The sequence below is a fragment of the Eucyclogobius newberryi genome, unplaced genomic scaffold, assembly GCF_026437365.1.
Source record: "Eucyclogobius newberryi isolate DKJ021-1_F unplaced genomic scaffold, fEucNew1.0.hap1 SCAF_21, whole genome shotgun sequence".
NCBI classification, from domain to species: domain Eukaryota; kingdom Metazoa; phylum Chordata; class Actinopteri; order Gobiiformes; family Gobiidae; genus Eucyclogobius; species Eucyclogobius newberryi.
In genome coordinates, this window is record NW_027315846.1 from 18,839,144 (window position 1) to 18,859,006 (window position 19,863).

Here is a 19,863-nt window from a genome sequence, read left to right on the forward strand (position 1 = left end):
CGTACGTGAAACGTCATCACGTCATTACGTCATCACGTCTCCTCAAGTCAACACTAGAGGGCAGCAAACACGCGCCAGGGAAGCGTACGCGGCATGTGCGAGTGCCACGCATTCATATTTCATATTTTAATATTACTACGTAACATTACATGATTTTAGATTGTAGGGAAGCCTAGATTTGTTCACAACATTTTTAGCTCGGGGTTGTTGATGTTTGTAGAGCTGTAGAATGTTAGGAGAGTAGCAGGCTACAGTATGTCTGCATGAGGTAAATATAGTGGGAAACTTAAACTTGAATTAGAATAGTACTTTGTCCGTCTTTTCTGTGATAAAACAGAGATTATGTGTCCATATATATGGCTTGTTCAGACAAACGATCATGCACAACCTCTGCACACAAAACTATGAAACAAAGTAATAACAATAAATAATAATAAAATAACAATATGAAAAACATCTAATAAACACCGCACTCACCAATACTTTACAATTATAGCCTACATTGTATTATTAGGCTTAAAAGTATAATTCCACATAATAAATTCAGCTTGGAAAGACATTTGTTGAATGTTGAAGATTTGCACCCTCCTCTAAAACAGTTCTAATCTTAAATATCTTTTACGTGAGGCAATGAGATGCTTTCTCTGCATCCAGCTCTTTGTATTTAAACCTATGGACCTCTATCAATAGAGTGGAATGTTATCTGGTGAGGCCAGAAGAGAAGAATGCAAACGCACCTTGGGAAAGTAATGTCATTCAAACAGTGAAATAACAAGAGACTATTTCATCAAATCATTTATATTAGAGCTGCAAAATGTATCACGTGGGTAAATGTTTGGATCTTTTCCCCTCTTTCATTTCTTCTTTGTACAGTTGTATATTGTGTCTGCATATATGTCAGTATTAGCTCATAGATGTCTGGGGTTTATGGGGAATATATGGTTGGGGAAGGAGGTTAGGACAAATATGGGCCTCCCGAGTCCTGTCTCAGTCTGAACTCACTACCCAAGAGCCCCGGTGGCTGCTGGCTCACCATAACCCTACAAGGAGACAGACGAGCCAATCAGCACACAGCACTGACACTGCCAGAGCCATCAGCTGTTCCACGTGTTAAGGAGACTAGGTGGGCATACCAGCAGCACACTTCACACTCCTCTACAACGTTTTAATTCCCTTACCCAGAGGCATGCTCAGTTCTGTCATGTCACCATTTGGCTCTGTGATAAGTGTGATGATACATAAGATAAAATATGATAATTGTAAACTATAATGGACTGGATCATTTGGAACAGTTATTAGTATAATCTTAATATTTTCCCATCATTCAGAATGCCAATCATTCATTTATATCCCAGACCCTGTTTCTACTATGACATCAATACAACCATAACCACATAATACTTCAGCCTTAGTCTGACGCTATGATGACCCTTATAGTTGATTGATTTGAGTTTAAACCCCTTTTGTCCATCTATGTAAAAGACGTTTGTGATTTTAGCTGCCAGCTCTTATTTGGACTTGTGTAAACCCCTTAGCCCCGCCCCTGGTCCCTGGGCCTGGCCGGTGTCTTATTTAAGCAGGTGGTCAACTCCAGACTGTTGTCCCAGTGGAAGCATCTATCTGCCTGTGAGCACCTTGGTGAGTCTTGTGCTGCTACTACTTTTCTATACAAAACGATAAAGATTTTGAGACATACAGGCATAAAATATGTTGCTAAAATATACTAAGCTTTTTGGATATACTTCTACTTTATTTTGGTTAAGTTATGTACATTTTGTGATAGATGTATTACCAGTTCCCCTGTGGTTTTGTGAATGAATGACTGAATGAATGGTCTTTGCTGCAATGTATGAACTGAAAAGGTGCACTTACCGCCCCCTACTGTAGTTGTACTTCTGTAATTAAACGTCTTCAAAGTATGTGTTTTACGCTATCCCTTAAAAAAAAAAAAAAAAAAAAAGAGAAAGAGAGAGAAAAAGCGCTAAACTTTTTAATAGTAATACGAAGTAAATATTATTAGTTTGGATCATTTTTAAAGGACTGTTCTCAAAAAGTCTCTTAGCCAATCTAGAGTTTGCTTTTAGAATCTAACTTTTGAGCTTGCTCTGCTACTGACGTATGCATAATATGCGTAAAGAATGTATGTGGAGTTGCTCTTTCTCTCTCCTTCACTCTCTTTCTCTCTCCTTCACTCTCTTTCTCTCTCCTTCACTCTCTTTCTCTCTCCCCTTCACTCTCTTTCTCTCTCCTTCACTCTCTTTCTCTCTCCTTCACTCTCTTTCTCTCTCCCCTTCACTCTTTCTCTCTCCTTCACTCTCTTTCTCTCTCTCCTTCACTCTCTTTCTCTCTCCTTCACTCTCTTTCTCTCTCTCCTTCACTCTCTTTCTCTCTCCTTCACTCTCTTTCTCTCTCCCCTTCACTCTTTCTCTCTCCTTCACTCTCTTTCTCTCTCTCCTTCACTCTCTTTCTCTCTCCTTCACTCTCTTTCTCTCTCCTTCACTCTCTTTCTCTCTCCTTCACTCTCTTTCATTTTTTATTTTTTAAACGGTACAGCCTAAGACACATACTTTGAAGACGTACAACTACAGTAGGTGGCGGTAAATGCACCTTTTCAGTTGGCTGCCAACCGCCATCAAAAGCAACACAACAACAACAACAACTATGTGTGTGCATTTGATTCCATTCTGTTTTGATCTCATTGGCTTGAAGACAATTCAATGCCAATTTCAATTAATGCCATTAGGAAAAAAAAAAAAAAAAGGAATAAAGTCTGGCGGTAATGTGTTATACTTGGATACCAACCGCCATAAAACAACAACAACAACAACAACAAAGTCTGAAGAATAAAGTCTGAAGTATAAAGTCTGAAGTATAATGTCTGAAGTATAAAGTCTGAAGTATAATGTCTGAAGTATAATGTCTGAAGTATAAAGTCTGAAGTATAAAGTCTGAAGTATAAAGTCTGAAGTATAAAGTCTGAAGTATAAAGTCTGAAGTATAAAGTCTGAAGTATAAAGTCTGAAGTATAGGCGGTCTAAATTAAATCTAAATAATAAAGTCAAAGAATAAAGTCTGGCAGTAATGTAACACTTGGGTACCAGCCACAATAAAACACCAAAGAAGAAGAAGATTCACACCAAAGAAGTATTACAATGCCACAATAAACACAGTGGTACGAGTAAGTCTAAAGTATAAGTCTAAAGAATAATAGAAAGTCTGTGTGTGACGGTCGTGGACCTGCAGTAGTAAGAAGTAATGTGAGTGCGTCTTCTCCTTGAAGCGCCGTATTTACTGCAGTTAAGCGCTAATTCTGTGCAGAAAAGTTTTAGAAGTTCTGCATCAGACCTTTGTGGACATGTTTCCCTGTGGAGCACTGTAGGGCTTAGAGTAACCTAAAATAGATAACAGGTCTGTGTGTTATGCCCCTTTTTGGTGCTACCTTAGCAGCTCTAAGCTCTCATGGAACAATCAACTTCCATAGAGATAGGATATCAGGAGTTGTACAAGATGGGACAGAAATAGTGCATGGGCAATTAGCACTCACTAGCTCCTATTCAGGCAAGCTTTATTGTCCTATAACAGTGTTTGATAGGGGATATGGGGATAGGTCTTCAAAGCACTGAGGATTAGAATGAACACAACCGTTGCATAACATGCTGGTTGAATATCAAATGTCCAAAGGAAGTTTTCACTCTTGTTTAATTCAGCAGGCTTCTTTGTAACATGTGAACTTCTCTTTATTTTGAAACCAGACCATTAAGACCAGACTAAAGCCTAATAATGTGCGACGACGACGAAACTACTGCCCTCGTGTGCGACAATGGCTCTGGCCTGGTCAAGGCTGGATTCGCCGGAGATGACGCTCCTCGTGCTGTCTTCCCCTCCATTGTTGGAAGGCCCCGCCACCAGGTAAACTTCTAGTTTAGATCCAGCGTTTGTACTTTCCTGTATGTTCTTGTTGTTACACATACCGGTATTAACAATGTTCTTGATTTGCCAGGGTGTGATGGTGGGTATGGGTCAGAAAGACAGCTATGTCGGTGACGAGGCCCAGAGCAAGAGGGGTATCCTGACTCTCAAGTACCCCATTGAGCACGGCATCATCACCAACTGGGACGACATGGAGAAGGTGAGAGGGTGACGAGTGAGGGCCCATTTACAACATTCACTGCAGCTGACCTGCCACATGCCTGAGACTTCATAACCTATAGTAAAATTCTCCTCGTTTTGAAAGGGTGTTGTGTTAATCCTGCTGTTGAGTGTTATTTTTGGTGCCTCATCAGCTGTCATTTCCTTTCTTCTGCTGACAGATCTGGCACCACACCTTTTACAATGAGCTGCGTGTGGCCCCTGAGGAGCACCCCACCCTGCTCACTGAAGCCCCCCTCAACCCCAAAGCCAACAGAGAGAAGATGACCCAAGTATGAACCAACAATCATAATAATCATACATTATTTTAGTTATGTATCTAGTCACGTGTAACATTTAAAATTACATATTTTGACAACTCTTTAAAAATGGTTTTAGAAATATTCCAAACTCAATTTCAATACCAAGAAAAGGCTAGATACCCCTTATCTAGTTTCGACACTAGTTTTAGTATTAGTATTTAGTAGGATTAGTAGTATGGGTAGTGTACATTAATCAAGCTTGCATGAAACATGCGTGTTAAGCATTGATAAGATGTCTGTTTGTAATGACAACAGTGTCAATAATGGAATCAATAATAACAGCTGCACTCGATGATGCATTTTGAGTATACACATCAATAATGCATTTTGAATTCACTTTACAGATCATGTTCGAGACCTTCAACGTCCCTGCCATGTATGTTGCTATCCAGGCTGTTCTGTCCCTGTACGCCTCTGGCCGTACCACTGGTCAGTACTCACTAATATGGTACAACCTACATTTACACAGCTCATTGTGAAGCTGTCGCCTCGTTGATTCTTTTTACATTGTCAAATCAAAGTGTTAATCCTGTCACTGCATTGTTCGGTCAACAGTTGTCAGCAGCTTTATAGTTTACGATGTGTCATATAGCTAAATAGAGAGGATTATACGTGGTGAACTCCAAGCACTGAAAGTATTCTGGCCTTTTCTGTGTGCCAAAGGTATTGTGCTGGACTCTGGAGATGGTGTGACCCACAATGTGCCCATCTATGAGGGTTATGCCCTGCCCCATGCCATCATGCGTCTGGATCTGGCCGGTCGCGATCTGACCGACTACCTGATGAAGATCCTGACTGAGCGTGGCTACTCTTTTGTCACAACTGGTAAATATCATACACAACTCATTTGCACATGTTAGCCTTTTCTTTGCTGAAATGTCAAACTTTTCATTTCATAGCTGAGCGTGAGATTGTGCGTGACATCAAGGAGAAGCTGTGCTATGTTGCTCTGGATTTTGAGAATGAGATGGCCACTGCTGCGTCTTCTTCCTCTCTGGAAAAGAGCTACGAGCTGCCCGACGGTCAGGTCATCACCATCGGTAATGAGCGTTTCCGTTGCCCCGAGACCCTCTTCCAACCCTCTTTCATCGGTAAGCCACATTTAGGAGTTAAACCTGTTAGAGTTTCCAGTTGTCTGTTGAATTGTATTGTTATTCTGAAACTCCACATTCTTTATCTCCCAGGTATGGAGTCTGCTGGTATCCATGAGACCGCCTACAACAGCATCATGAAGTGTGACATTGACATCCGTAAGGACCTGTACGCCAACAATGTGCTGTCTGGTGGTACCACTATGTACCCTGGTATTGCTGACCGTATGCAGAAGGAGATCACAGCCCTGGCCCCCAGCACCATGAAGATTAAGGTGAGATTCTCTTTAAAAAAGTTGAAATTCAATGTACACTTGGAAGAGAAGAGAACGCACAAATAAACTTGACTTGTGTCTTTGCTTTCTCCAGATCATTGCTCCCCCTGAGAGGAAATACTCTGTCTGGATTGGCGGCTCCATCCTGGCTTCTCTGTCCACCTTCCAGCAGATGTGGATCAGCAAGCAGGAGTACGATGAGGCCGGCCCCTCTATTGTCCACAGGAAATGTTTTTAAATGCTACCAACCTCTTTACATTCATGTATTTATACACCCATGTCCGCTGTATATATAAGTTTTGTGAAATAAAGTCAAGCCCTTCCGAGAGTATATCTTCTCCAGTTTATTACATTATTATTATTATTTTTTTTAATTGACAGAATAGTATAGCATGAAATGGGGATGAGACTGGGGAAGGAATTGTAGCAAATTGTTGAAACCAGATTCGAGGTCATGAAGCTGTGATCTGCTCACATGGAGCGCACGGGTGCTATCCACTCAGCCACCGAGCTGAACAGGACCGGGAAAATATTTTTTTTTAAATTACTTTTTTTCAGTGTCAGTGTAAAGTCAGTGTATATTACTGTATTCAATTCTATTCAATTGAATTTATTTTTGTAATGCCCACACTCACCACAGCAGTTGCCTCAGAGGCCTGTATGTCAAATATAAACAGTTCACATTAATTCTACAAATATGTGTTTATTTGATAGAGACTGTGTACATTAATGAACAGCCAGATTTGATCCCAAAAAATGATTTCCATAAAATCATAATATAGATTCATGGTTGTTCCTAGGCAGGTAACACAGAAGTTTTTCTCTCTTTCTCTCTCTTCCCCTCTCTTTTTCCTCTCTTTTTTATGTCATAAAACATATACTTTGAAGACGTACAATACAGTAGGTGGCAGTAAATGCACCTTTTCAGTTGGCTGCCAACCACCATTAAATGCAACAACAACAACAACAACAACAACAACAACAGGTAACACGGAAGATAATTACAAAACAAAAAAGAAAACACTGAACAATAAAAGGCAAGTTAAACCTTGGATCTGTGAGGTAAACAGACTCGTTAAATGAATGTTACTATGGGGAGATATGAATGCCCCGCCCCCCCGGCGGTAACAGAAATGATTCAGAAACCAAAAGATTCAAACACCTTTGAGATCCCCGCCCGGGCGGGACATGCCGTGTAATAAAGCACGCTCATTACAGAAATGCCATGGGAGCAGCTCTCAGCCAATCACAGCGTGAGCGTCACAGGCGCTGATGTTTGAATCCTCTGCGGAAACAGACTCTGCCGCTGGACGAGAGAAGAATGGGCTTTTGATAGGAAAGTTTAGGTGTTTAACGCATGGATTCAAGGTTTAACGTCACAAGATGTGCGGATGTGTTTTGAGCTTACTAACCGATCGTGGAATACTGTGAGTCGGTGCTAGAAGACGTCTGCACATGGAGAGGAGTTTAGCCTAGTGTTTTCCGCATTTGGCCGTAGCTGGTTGTTGTTAGCTTACGAACGCAGCACAATGACGCTGAGCATTGGACAAGGCTTTTGTTAACGAAAGATACGATATTTGAATTTTAGTAGATAAATCCGATTTTTCAGAAGAACAGCTCCGTTTGTATATTGAAAAGTCGCCTCCCGTTTGGAGGATTTAGTTAGTGTAAACGTGAGAAAGTGAAGACTGCAGGCAGGAAGTTACCTCAGCACTTTTCAGAGGAGAAGTGGGACATATTTAGCAGTAGCGTTAACATACGTCCAGAATGAAGGTGATGGAGAGAAATGTGATGCGTCTTGTGGCGGTGCAGCACCTTCGTGCAGCTTACGGGATAAAGACTAAAAACTGGAATAAAAACAAGGCCTCCCGGGCGTCCACGAGCATCTCGGTAAGATCATTCTTACGGTTATATTAGTGACATTGTCCTCTATTTCTGCTGTGAAAATTAAACGTGTCGTTATTGTTAAAATATTTGTATTCTATAGTATACTGCTGTGAAAAGTGTCACTGTTCAGGATGCATTGTTTACTCTCATTTCTACACAAATGTAACTCTAGGTTTCTTTAAAACTGTTTGAAAATGAATTATATTGTGGATGTTCAGTGATTAGCTTTTCATTAAAGGTGCATTATGTAACTTAACCATGGATGTATTATATTATCGAACTTAACGCATCAAACTTATGCATAAGGCCAAGTTACAGGTCAGCTCTGCGGAGAGGCGTCTCCGCTTACAATAGGATTGCATGATTTTCAAGGTATACCGGTAATTGAGTCAACCCCAGATAATGCCGTACTGTGGAAGGCAAGCAAGCATTCCAGACAGACAAGCAAGGCAATTTACATATCACTGGAGGGCAACGGGTGACGAAACTCCCCCAGAAAAGTCACTTTGTGAATTTCAAAAAGTTTTAAAAGGTGCACACTTTTTAAAATCATTGTTCAGTCTGTTACTGTGTGTGTGCTTGTTTATCCAGAGAAAGGTGTTTGGTGTACCTCTCGATAACCTGCCATACTATAATATGGATAATGGGATCGTGCCAAGGCAAGTCATTTATTATTTTAGTTGTATTTATTCAAGGGAAATGATTTGGTTTCAAGTGTCAATTTGCATTTCCATTCAGATTCCTCGTTGACGCTTGTACAAATCTAACGGCTCATGTTGACACAGAGGGCCTATTCAGAAAGTCTGGGTCCATCCTTCGTCTCAAAGCTCTCCGGGTGAGTGACGGAGCACGTTGACCTTGCTCTTGTTGACCTTTGAACTTTGTGAGCTCAAGACAATGCTGATTTGGTCTGTTTAGGCCAAGTTGGATGCAGGAGAAGACTGTCTGTCCACAGCTCTTCCCTGCGATGTGGCCGGCCTGGTAAAGCAGTTCTTCAGAGAGCTGCCGGAGCCTGTGCTACCCACAGAGCTGCAGGAAGCCTTTCTTAAGGCCCAGCAGCTGACTTCTGACGAGGAGAGGACTGCTGCCACCATACTGCTCTCCTGCGTGATCCCCGAGAGGAACCAGAACACCCTTCGACACTTTTTTGAGTTCCTTCATAGCGTATCCTTGAGGTGACTTGATAACGTTGAATTTGTCTTCAAATATAATCTAATGCAGCATTTTGTGTGGAATTCACTAGTTTATTTATGTTGGATTACAGGAGTGCAGAAAACAAGATGGACGGCAGTAATTTATCTGTAATCCTGGCACCTAATCTCCTACACTTCGGAGACGCTACAGAAAAGATGAATACTAACACCGAAAAACGCCTCAAACTCCAGGCAGCGGTTGTCCACTGTTTAATTGAAAATGCACACAGCTTTGGTAATTTTCCCTTTCTAAAAGTTTGTGGATATAGATTTTTACATGGTACATATTATTCATGGAGTAAATATTTGTCCATCACAGGTGTGATGCCACCGTTTCTTCAAGAGAAGGTTCCGGCTATGATGGGTTGTGATTCTGGCGCTCCATCTTCTTCTCACGAGGAGCTACGTGAACTTGACCTAAACTCAGGGATGAAGAGGAGGCCTAGACGTAGCTTTGGAGGTAAACACTAATGTAAATCTTTTAACTAAAATGGAAATATTATCTTGAAAATAAGTAATTTATTATTTGTATGTAGGTGAACACTTAAATGGCGTCATGGCCTTTGTCTAAAGCATTTAGTTTATCAATGGCCTTTGTTCAAGTGCATTTACATGACTCCATGTGTCTCACGTTACAGATATGGTCAATGGTGCTTTCAATAAGATAAAAATAAATAGAACGCCCACAAATAACCCCCAGTCAGACAGTATTGGTATGTAATAACATTGAATATGTAATGCTCTCGCTGCATCTTCATTTCTCTATTTAAATCTGGGCAAAAATCAAGCTATAATTTACTATTGGTCTTTTTGTAAACGCATGAAAATTCGAACTGCTTTGTTTTAGGGCTGCAACAAGTTAATCGCAACCAACTGATTATTTAAACAATCAACTAATTGAATAATTAACTTGTCTATACATAGGTTCTAAAACATGCCATAGGTTGAGAAAATAAGTTTTTTATGAGCCATAATTCCGTACATTTAGTGTATTTGATGAAAACACTCTTTAGTCCGTAGATGTACTTCACCAGATCCTCAAACTGCTTCACTTTAGCTTCATCAGGGTCAAATTTAGTAAAAAAAATATTTTCATCATATGACTTTTGTGTTCTAAATAACTGATTAACTGAAATAATAATCTAATTGATATAAAAAAAAAAACGTTAGTTGCAGTCCTAATTGGTTTACTGGAATAAAAGCCTTCTGTCTTGATATTTTCCTTTTGTACACAGCATTTGCATGGGCCATTTAGCACATGAAACTTGCTTATTCTGGAAAAAAAGCTGCATTTTGAATCCTTTAAATCCACTTGGCTTGATACTTAATTTGATTCTTTTGAATATCAAAATCTTCTCATGAGCCACAATACAAATTTTCTTGTGATTTTTGACAGTATTTTCTTCAGCAACTCCTGTGATTGCAACACCTAATTCTAAACGAAAACTGCCTGTGGAATCGGGCCACAGTTTTGGGTTCTCTAATAAGAAGCGCAGATCAATGAAGAAGAGCCTCGGCATGGATTTACCTCCTGACCCTGTGTTCAATGAGACATCTACTCCTGGATCTGGTACTAACCGTTCTATAAAAAAATAGTCAATATGTTGGCACTTGTATTTCATATTTTTCCTCTGATATTCTTAAGCTCGTAGTGCTTCTGGTGTTCTGGACTCGCACACTTGTGCCTCAGGAGGAAGATCTCAACGGCGCTCTGTGACTTCTGCAAGAAGAAAGAGCCGCAGACTCAGCAGCCGTCATGCAGTTAACAGGTCTGTCTGAAGTAGAATCATTATGAAAGGGCAACATTTACTTTTACTTAAGGCAATTGTCTTTCTTTTATTTCTGACAGGGTTGAATCTGGTCGAGTCAGCTGCTTCTCTCCCAAAGTCAACAAAAAGGATGTACCGCGCAAATCTCTGCGCATGCGCTTCAGCCTGGGTAAAAGCAGCAAGGACGCTGTAAGTGTGGCTGCTACATAGAACCACAGATTAACTACATAATGTTAATCTAAGTGCATGACGCATGCTTTCGAAATTCAGAGGATTGAAATAGAATTTAAGAGTTTGGCACTTTTGTATGATGTGTGCGTATTTTGCAAATGATTGCAAATTTGCACAGTTTGCATTGTTTAACTATATTTAATTGTAGTTACAGGCTAAAAGCTATGCATGCATTGTTCTCTGCACTTTTAAATCTGCTAAATGTTACTTGTGAGGTACAGCCTTCTAGGATAATTTCCTGTCTAATATTATGAACTGTTTGGTAACGGAAAGCTTTAAAATTGTGTGATTTATATATTGAATGGTGCAGAATTTATTCAGCCATGCTCTTGACTTGAATATATGAATAATAAAATACCCGAATTCTGTGGAAATCCAGTTGCTTCCGAGTTATTTTAACATACTCTGAAGAACTAACCACAAATGGTAGTAACACATTAACACTACATACTGGGTTACATCTGTGGGTTTCATTTTAACCAAAATAATCCCACTAACATTCTCTGGATGGTCTTTCATTTCTCATTTCATGTTGGTGTTAAAAGGGATCTGAATCCATTGGCTGGAGACTTGCCTCTCAGGAAAGCACAACCAGCTTTTGTTTCACCAAAGAAATGGAGTTCATCAGTCCATCTGTGTTGCCCAGGATAAGTGAGTCAAACGGTAAGTCAATTGAAAGTAAAATCTTTTTTTTTTTTGCTTTTTTTTTTACACAATAAAACTGATTGTATTCTTTTTTTTAAAGGCACTAAATACATCAGTATGTCTGAGGACAACTTGTTGACCCCTCAGCTACATTCGAGGGGCCGTCAGGCTGTTTGGGCAGCTGAGACCCCTGTTACATCTCAGGATTTCAACAGAGATGGTTTCTCAGATACTCCCATGTGCCTAAAGAACACTTTCTCCTCTGAACCTGCTATACTCATATCAAAGCCCTCGCCAGTGTCCAGCCGGCCCCTCAAGCTGTGTTGTGCTTCAAGTGCAGATAGTTTAGAGAGCGAGGGAGCCACAGAAGAAGCCCAGGTTCCAACAGGGTCTACTCTGCTTGAGATTAATAAGGCCTTTACAGAATTGAGAAGTGAATGTAAGCCTTTTGCTCACAACTCTACTGCAAAGACATCAGCTGATGTCCATGTGCATCACTCTGAAACTCCAGTCAACTCTGTGGCTTCATCTTCCTTCATGGCCCCAGCTCAGCAGTCTTTTCTGGCCAATCATGACCAGAATGTTACTTTTGGTCAGATGGAGCTTCCTTGCTTGTCTCCTTTGCATATTGACAGTGTAGTGTTTGATTGTGATACAAATGGTAGTCTCTTGTTCAAGGGTTCTAAAGGTCCTGCCCTCAACGACACGTATGATGTCTGCACATGGGACAGTGGAGAGAAACGGGAGCTGATGGACTGCAGCAGATTGATTGATGCTCTGGACATTCAGAGTCCTGCTCACTTCACTCTGGGGCGGCCGTCTGGGCTGCAGTCTACCCCACACAGACTAGACTTTGAGCCCTGTGCTGAGCACTCTACTCCCCTGAGAGCTGATACTAGAGTTATTGTGGGAGATGAGCAACATGATAAATGTGCCAAAGCTGATGACCAGGAGGTGGCAGTGTCCCATGACCATCTGCAGTCCCAAAAGTGCAGAGTAGCAGAACATATCCAGCACTTCAACAGGCTGTTGTGCTATCCCGAAGGCTCTCGGGGGCAATCCTGCAGGTCTCCTCTCAGGTTCCAGCGCACGCCTGTCCGCCAGGCTGTCCGGAGGATCAACTCTCTTCTGGGAGACAACAGGAGACTCACGAGAAGCGTTGTTCGTGAGAGCATGCAAGTGCCTAAAGCTGTGAGTCTAGAGACGGGCCTCTCTCCACACCCACAGGCCCAGCGTAACCTGGACGAACCACAAGTCCACAGAGTTAAGTCCATGAAGAAGCCCCCTCCTGTTCCTCCCAAAAAAAACAGCACTCTGCCACGCAAGCCCAACGAGTGTGCCCTTGGGGATGTGACGAACAAGGTCCTGCCTATGACCAAAGTGAACACTTCTGGGTTCCACCAAGACCAGCCAAGACCTCAGCAGTTTGAGAAGGAGATGCATCATTACAGAGGCTCTCCTAGAAACCCGCTGACTCAGACTCGACTGCTGTCGGCTACTAAACCTGTTGATTTATAATATCATGTCTTACTCTGCAGGTCCTGAATATGACGTAGACTACTTGTTAAGGGGTACTTAATTTATTCTGCTCCAGTGTTTACAGTCTTTTTTAGTTTTTTATACTGGGAGATGTTTGCCTTACGTGTGTAAAAGATGTTTAACTCGAGCAGTTTTAGTTATGTCAGTAGTGTGCAGACCAAATTATGAGTGACTGGAAACGTATTTCATATGGATGTATTTATACTTGCGATAACTTTTTGGGAGGTTTCTCTGAAACATTTTTCATTATTTTTACTGTCTTAAAGGTCAACAAACCTTCCTGGTTCGACATCGCTACCTGCGTGTCTCCATGGAGATGTGATTTATGGAATGTCATTAAACTTGCATTTATAACATTTCAGGTGTTCTTATTAGACAAAAATGCCTTTTAAAACATGCACTCTTACTGCCAGTGGGGGCATGTCTTCACAGATCTGATCTCTATACTAGATCAGTTTAATGCCAAACTTACACCTTCCAGGCAAAACAATATCATCTCCATGGAAACGAGCAGGTGAGGGGCGCTTCACCAGAAAAGTTATAATGCACCTTTCAAGTAAAAATGCACCTTCTGTTGTTCAAAAGATGCCAAGCAGTATTGATCAAGTCTTTTTGTAAGACTTCCAACCAAAGTGCTCCTTGTAAACCGCTGCACATGAATAAATGCTAAATCTGTACCAAGTCTCAGCTTTTATTTCTGATACCTTTAACGGCCACAAGAGGGCCCCACATGAGCAGGAACAGTCCTGAACATTCAACCAGGCCTAAGTGTCCAGACTAGAAAGCCTTATTCATACTAAAGAATAAGCTGCCCATGCCACCATTTTGTCTGAAACATTAATATGAAAAATCGATGACATTTTCAATCAACATTTCGCAGAGATTATATCAATTAAGTATGGTTTTCTTCTTCCTCTCTACACATACTTGCATTTTATTTATTCAGTGAATACCTTCATCGGCACAAGTGTTGTCCTCTAAACTTAACGTGTGCGCACCCTTCTCTCCTGCCTGTCTCTTTTTTGCTGCTCCTGCCTGTGTCTCCTCCTGCTGCTCCTGCCTGTCTCTCCTCCTGCTGCTCCTGCCTGTGTCTCTCCTCCTGCTGCTCCTGCCTGTCTCTCTCCTGCTGCTCCTGCCTGTCTCTCCTGCTCGTCTCTCTCCTGCTGCTCCTGCTTGTCTCTCTCCTGCTGCTCCTGCCTGTCTCTCCTCCTGCTCCTGCTTGTCTCTCTCCTGCTGCTCCTGCCTGTCTCTCCTCCTGCTGTTCCTGCTTGTCTCTCTCCTGCTGCTCCTGCCTGTCTCTCCTCCTGCTGCTCCTGCTTGTCTCTCCTCCTGCTGCTCCTGCCTGTGTCTCTCCTCCTGCTGTTCCTGCTTGTCTCTCTCCTGCTGCTCCTGCCTGTCTCTCTCCTGCTCCTGCTTGTCTCTCCTCCTGCTGCTCCTGCCTGTCTCTCTCCTGCTGCTCCTGCCTGTCTTTCTCCTGCTGCTCCTGCCTGTCTCTCTCCTGCCTGTCTCTCTCCTGCTGCTCCTGCCTGTCTCTCTCCTGCTGCTCCTGCCTGTCTTTCTCCTGCTGCTCCTGCCTGTCTCTCTCCTGCCTGTCTCTCTCCTGCTGCTCCTGCCTGTCTTTCTCCTGCTGCTCCTGCCTGTCTCTCTCCTGCCTGTCTCTCTCCTGCTGCTCCTGCCTGTCTCTCTCCTGCTGCCCCTGCCTGTCTCTCTCCTGCTGCTGCTCCTGCCTGTCTCTCTCCTACCTGTCTCTCCTCCTGCTGCTCCTGCCTGTCTCTCTCCTCCTGCTGCTGCTGCCTGTCTTTCTCCTGCTGCTCCTGCCTGTCTCTCCTCCTGCTGCTCCTGCCTGTCTCTCCTCCTGCTCCTGCCTGTCTCTCCTCCTGCTGTTCCTGCCTGTCTCTCTCCTGCTCCTGCTTGTCTCCCTCCTGTTGCTCCTGCCTGTCTCTCTCCTGCTCCTGCTGGTCTCTCTCCTGCTGCTCCTGCCTGTCTCTCTCCTGCTGCTCCTGCCTGTCTCTCTCCTGCTGCTGCTCCTGCCTGTCTCTCTCCTGCTGCTCCTGCCTGTCTTTCTCCTGCTGCTCCTGCCTGTCTCTCTCCTGCCTGTCTCTCTCCTGCTGCTCCTGCCTGTCTCTCCTCCTGCTGCTCCTGCCTGTCTCTCCTGCTGCTGCTCCTGCCTGTCTCTCCTGCTGCTGTTCCTGCTTGTCTCTCTCCTGCTGCTCCTGCCTGTCTCTCTCCTGCTGCTCCTGCCTGTCTCTCTCCTGTCTGTCTCTCTCCTGCTGCTCCTGCCTGTCTCTCTCCTGCTGCTCCTGCCTGTCTCTCTCCTGCTGCTGCTCCTGCCTGTCTCTCTCCTGCTGCTCCTGCCTGTCTTTCTCCTGCTGCTCCTGCCTGTCTCTCTCCTGCCTGTCTCTCTCCTGCCTGTCTCTCTCCTGCTGCTGCTCCTGCCTGTCTCTCTCCTCCTGCTGCTCCTGCCTGTCTCTCCTGCTGCCCCTGCCTGTCTCTTTCCTGCTGCTCCTGCCTGTCTCCTCCTGCTGCCCCTGCCTGTCTCTCTCCTGCTGCTGCTCCTGCCTGTCTCTCTCCTGCTGCTCCTGCCTGTCTCTCTCCTGCTGCTCCTGCCTGTCTTTCTCCTGCTGCTCCTGCCTGTCTCTCTCCTGCCTGTCTCTCTCCTGCTGCTCCTGCCTGTCTTTCTCCTGCTGCTCCTGCCTGTCTCTCTCCTGCCTGTCTCTCTCCTGCCTGTCTCTCTCCTGCTGCTCCTGCCTGTCTCTCTCCTGCTGCCCCTGCCTGTCTCTCTCCTGCTGCTCCTGCCTGTCTCTCTCCTGCTGCTCCTGCCTGTCTCTCTCCTGCTGCTTCTGCCTGTCTCTTTCCTTCTGCTCCTGCCTGTCTTTCTCCTGCTGCTCCTGCCTGTCTCTCTCCTGCTTGTCTCTCTCCTGCTGCTCCTGCCTGTCTCTCCTCCTGCTCCTGCTTGTCTCTCCTCCTGCTGCTCCTGCCTGTCTCTCCTCCTGCTGTTCCTGCTTGTCTCTCTCCTGCTGCTCCTGCCTGTCTTTCTCCTGCTGCTCCTGCCTGTCTCTCTCCTGCTGCTCCTGCCTGTCTCTCCTCCTGCTGCTCCTGCCTGTCTCTCCTCCTGCTGCTCCTGCCTGTCTCTCCTCCCGCTGCTCCTGCCTGTCTCTCCTCCTGCTCCTGCCTGTCTCTCCTCCTGCTGTTCCTGCCTGTCTCTCTCCTGCTCCTGCTTGTCTCCCTCCTGTTGCTCCTGCCTGTCTCTCCTCCTGCTGTTCCTGCTTGTCTCTCTCCTGCTGCTCCTGCCTGTCTCTCTCCTGCTCCTGCTGGTCTCTCTCCTGCTGCTCCTGCCTGTCTCTCTCCTGCTGCTCCTGCCTGTCTCTCTCCTGCTGCTGCTCCTGCCTGTCTCTCTCCTGCTGCTCCTGCCTGTCTTTCTCCTGCTGCTCCTGCCTGTCTCTCTCCTGCCTGTCTCTCTCCTGCTGCTCCTGCCTGTCTCTCTCCTGCTGCTGCTCCTGCCTGTCTCTCTCCTGCTGCTCCTGCCTGTCGTTCTCCTGCTGCTCCTGCCTGTCTCTCCTGCTGCTGCTCCTGCCTGTCTCTCCTGCTGCTGTTCCTGCTTGTCTCTCTCCTGCTGCTCCTGCCTGTCTCTCTCCTGCTGCTCCTGCCTGTCTCTCTCCTGTCTGTCTCTCTCCTGCTGCTCCTGCCTGTCTCTCTCCTGCTGCTGCTCCTGCCTGTCTCTCTCCTGCTGCTCCTGCCTGTCTTTCTCCTGCTGCTCCTGCCTGTCTCCCTCCTGCCTGTCTCTCTCCTGCCTGTCTCTCTCCTGCCTGTCTCTCTCCTGCTGCTGCTCCTGCCTGTCTCTCTCCTGCCTGTCTCTCTCCTGCCTGTCTCTCTCCTGCCTGTCTCTCTCCTGCCTGTCTCTCTCCTCCTGCTGCTCCTGCCTGTCTCTCCTGCTGCCCCTGCCTGTCTCTCTCCTGCTGCTCCTGCCTGTCTCTCTCCTGCTGCCCCTGCCTGTCTCTCTCCTGCTGCTGCTCCTGCCTGTCTCTCTCCTGCTGCTCCTGCCTGTCTCTCTCCTGCTGCTCCTGCCTGTCTTTCTCCTGCTGCTCCTGCCTGTCTCTCTCCTGCCTGTCTCTCTCCTGCTGCTCCTGCCTGTCTTTCTCCTGCTGCTCCTGCCTGTCTCTCTCCTGCCTGTCTCTCTCCTGCTGCTCCTGCCTGTCTTTCTCCTGCTGCTCCTGCCTGTCTCTCTCCTGCCTGTCTCTCTCCTGCTGCTCCTGCCTGTCTCTCTCCTGCTGCCCCTGCCTGTCTCTCTCCTGCTGCTCCTGCCTGTCTCTCTCCTGCTGCTCCTGCCTGTCTCTCTCCTGCTGCTCCTGCCTGTCTCTTTCCTGCTGCTCCTGCCTGTCTTTCTCCTGCTGCTCCTGCCTGTCTCTCTCCTGCTTGTCTCTCTCCTGCTGCTCCTGCCTGTCTCTCCTCCTGCTCCTGCTTGTCTCTCCTCCTGCTGCTCCTGCCTGTCTCTCCTCCTGCTGTTCCTGCTTGTCTCTCTCCTGCTGCTCCTGCCTGTCTTTCTCCTGCTGCTCCTGCCTGTCTCTCTCCTGCTGCTCCTGCCTGTCTCTCTCCTGCTGCTCCTGCCTGTCTCTCTCCTGCTGCTCCTGCCTGTCTCTCTCCTGCTGCTCCTGCCTGTCTCTTTCCTGCTGCTCCTGCCTGTCTTTCTCCTGCTGCTCCTGCCTGTCTCTCTCCTGCTTGTCTCTCTCCTGCTGCTCCTGCCTGTCTCTCCTCCTGCTCCTGCTTGTCTCTCCTCCTGCTGCTCCTGCCTGTCTCTCCTCCTGCTGTTCCTGCTTGTCTCTCTCCTGCTGCTCCTGCCTGTCTTTCTCCTGCTGCTCCTGCCTGTCTCTCTCCTGCTGCTCCTGCCTGTCTCTCCTCCTGCTGCTCCTGCCTGTCTCTCCTCCTGCTGCTCCTGCCTGTCTCTCCTCCTGCTGTTCCTGCTTGTCTCTCCTCCTGCTGCTCCTGCTTGTCTCTCTCCTGCTGCTCCTGTCTGTCTCCCTCCTGCTGCTCCTGCCTGTCTCTCTCCTGCTCCTGCCTGTCTCTCCTCCTGCTGCTCCTGCCTGTCTCTCCTCCTGCTCCTGCCTGTCTCTCCTCCTGCTGTTCCTGCCTGTCTCTCCTCCTGCTCCTGCTTGTCTCCCTCCTGTTGCTCCTGCCTGTCTCTCCTCCTGCTGTTCCTGCTTGTCTCTCTCCTGCTGCTCCTGCCTGTCTCTCTCCTGCTCCTGCTGGTCTCTCTCCTGCTGTTCCTGCCTGTCTCTCTCCTGCTGCTCCTGCCTGTCTCTCTCCTGCTGCTGCTCCTGCCTGTCTCTCTCCTGCTGCTCCTGCCTGTCTTTCTCCTGCTGCTCCTGCCTGTCTCTCTCCTGCCTGTCTCTCTCCTGCTGCTCCTGCCTGTCTCTCCTCCTGCTGCTCCTGCCTGTCTCTCCTGCTGCTGTTCCTGCTTGTCTCTCTCCTGCTGCTCCTGCCTGTCTCTCTCCTGTCTGTCTCTCTCCTGCTGCTCCTGCCTGTCTCTCTCCTGCTGCTGCTCCTACCTGTCTCTCTCCTGCTGCTCCTGCCTGTCTCTCTCCTGCTGCTGCTCCTGCCTGTCTCTCTCCTGCTGCTCCTGCCTGTCTTTCTCCTGCTGCTCCTGCCTGTCTCTCTCCTGCCTGTCTCTCTCCTGCTGCTGCTCCTGCCTGTCTCTCTCCTGCCTGTCTCTCTCCTGCTGCTGCTCCTGCCTGTCTCTCTTCTCCTGCTGCTCCTGCCTGTCTCTTCTGCTGTTCCTGCTTGTCTCTCCTCCTGCTGCTCCTGCCTGTCTCTCTCCTGCTGCTCCTGCCTGTCTCTCTCCTGCTGCTCCTGCCTGTCTCTCTCCTGCTGCTCCTGCCTGTCTCTCTCCTGCTGCTCCTGCCTGTCTCTCTCCTGCTGCTCCTGCCTGTCTTTCTCCTGCTGCTCCTGCCTGTCTCTCTCCTGCCTGTCTCTCTCCTGCTGCTCCTGCCTGTCTTTCTCCTGCTGCTCCTGCCTGTCTCTCTCCTGCTGCTCCTGCCTGTCTCTCTCCTGCTGCTGCTCCTGCCTGTCTCTCTCCTGCTGCCCCTGCCTGTCTCTCTCCTGCTGCCCCTGCCTGTCTCTCTCCTGCTGCTCCTGCCTGTCTCTCTCCTGCTGCTCCTGCCTGTCTTTCTCCTGCTGCTCCTGCCTGTCTCTCTCCTGCCTGTCTCTCTCCTGCTGCTCCTGCCTGTCTTTCACCTGCTGCTCCTGCCTGTCTCTCTCCTGCCTGTCTCTCTCCTGCTGCTCCTGCCTGTCTCTCTCCTGCTGCCCCTGCCTGTCTCTCTCCTGCTGCTGCTCCTGCCTGTCTCTCTCCTACCTGTCTCTCCTCCTGCTGCTCCTGCCTGTCTCTCTCCTCCTGCTGCTGCTGCCTGTCTTTCTCCTGCTGCTCCTGCCTGTCTCTCCTCCTGCTGCTCCTGCCTGTCTCTCCTCCTGCTCCTGCCTGTCTCTCCTCCTGCTGTTCCTGCCTGTCTCTCTCCTGCTCCTGCTTGTCTCCCTCCTGTTGCTCCTGCCTGTCTCTCTCCTGCTCCTGCTGGTCTCTCTCCTGCTGCTCCTGCCTGTCTCTCTCCTGCTGCTCCTGCCTGTCTCTCTCCTGCTGCTGCTCCTGCCTGTCTCTCTCCTGCTGCTGCTCCTGCCTGTCTTTCTCCTGCTGCTCCTGCCTGTCTCTCTCCTGCCTGTCTCTCTCCTGCTGCTCCTGCCTGTCTCTCCTCCTGCTGCTCCTGCCTGTCTCTCCTGCTGCTGCTCCTGCCTGTCTC

General features: G+C 46.9%; 2 protein-coding genes across 3 annotated transcripts; both read left to right on the forward strand.

The window, feature by feature from the left end:
* Window positions 1–1,500: 1,500 nt before the first annotated feature.
* On the forward strand, window positions 1,501–6,148 carry LOC140370077 (actin, alpha cardiac muscle). The gene is made up of 9 exons (XM_072457015.1): window positions 1,501–1,638; window positions 3,753–3,909; window positions 4,001–4,129; window positions 4,311–4,421; window positions 4,796–4,880; window positions 5,115–5,276; window positions 5,351–5,542; window positions 5,636–5,817; window positions 5,912–6,148. The coding sequence occupies exons 2-9, from the start codon at window positions 3,781–3,783 to the stop codon at window positions 6,053–6,055; spliced, it is 1,134 nt and encodes a 377-aa protein (XP_072313116.1). The 5' UTR covers window positions 1,501–1,638; window positions 3,753–3,780; the 3' UTR covers window positions 6,056–6,148.
* A 1,276-nt stretch (window positions 6,149–7,424) lies between these two features.
* arhgap11a (Rho GTPase activating protein 11A) lies at window positions 7,425–13,417 on the forward strand. Of its 2 annotated transcripts, XM_072457987.1 has the most exons (12): window positions 7,425–7,707; window positions 8,296–8,363; window positions 8,443–8,539; window positions 8,623–8,879; window positions 8,969–9,132; window positions 9,217–9,357; window positions 9,536–9,610; window positions 10,294–10,467; window positions 10,543–10,666; window positions 10,747–10,855; window positions 11,443–11,560; window positions 11,643–13,417. In XM_072457987.1, the coding sequence occupies exons 1-12, from the start codon at window positions 7,585–7,587 to the stop codon at window positions 13,058–13,060; spliced, it is 2,868 nt and encodes a 955-aa protein (XP_072314088.1). In that variant the 5' UTR covers window positions 7,425–7,584; the 3' UTR covers window positions 13,061–13,417. The 2 variants fall into 2 exon arrangements, with proteins under 2 accessions (XP_072314088.1, XP_072314087.1); XM_072457986.1 differs by lacking the exons at window positions 7,425–7,707; window positions 8,296–8,363; window positions 9,536–9,610 and having other exon boundaries at window positions 8,447–8,539; window positions 11,643–13,416.
* Window positions 13,418–19,863: the final 6,446 nt, after the last annotated feature.

Excerpts from the sequence above, each read along its gene's own strand:
- arhgap11a (XM_072457987.1), top strand. The coding sequence starts at position 7,585 with ATGAAGGTGATGGAGAGAAATGTGATGCGTCTTGTGGCGGTGCAGCAC. Across the intron at positions 10,468-10,542 it reads GACATCTACTCCTGGATCTG|CTCGTAGTGCTTCTGGTGTT; the intron begins GTACTAACCGTT and ends GATATTCTTAAG. Across the intron at positions 11,561-11,642 it reads CAGGATAAGTGAGTCAAACG|GCACTAAATACATCAGTATG; the intron begins GTAAGTCAATTG and ends TTTTTTTTAAAG.
- LOC140370077 (XM_072457015.1), top strand. The coding sequence starts at position 3,781 with ATGTGCGACGACGACGAAACTACTGCCCTCGTGTGCGACAATGGCTCT. Across the intron at positions 3,910-4,000 it reads TTGGAAGGCCCCGCCACCAG|GGTGTGATGGTGGGTATGGG; the intron begins GTAAACTTCTAG and ends TTGATTTGCCAG. Across the intron at positions 5,543-5,635 it reads CTTCCAACCCTCTTTCATCG|GTATGGAGTCTGCTGGTATC; the intron begins GTAAGCCACATT and ends TTTATCTCCCAG.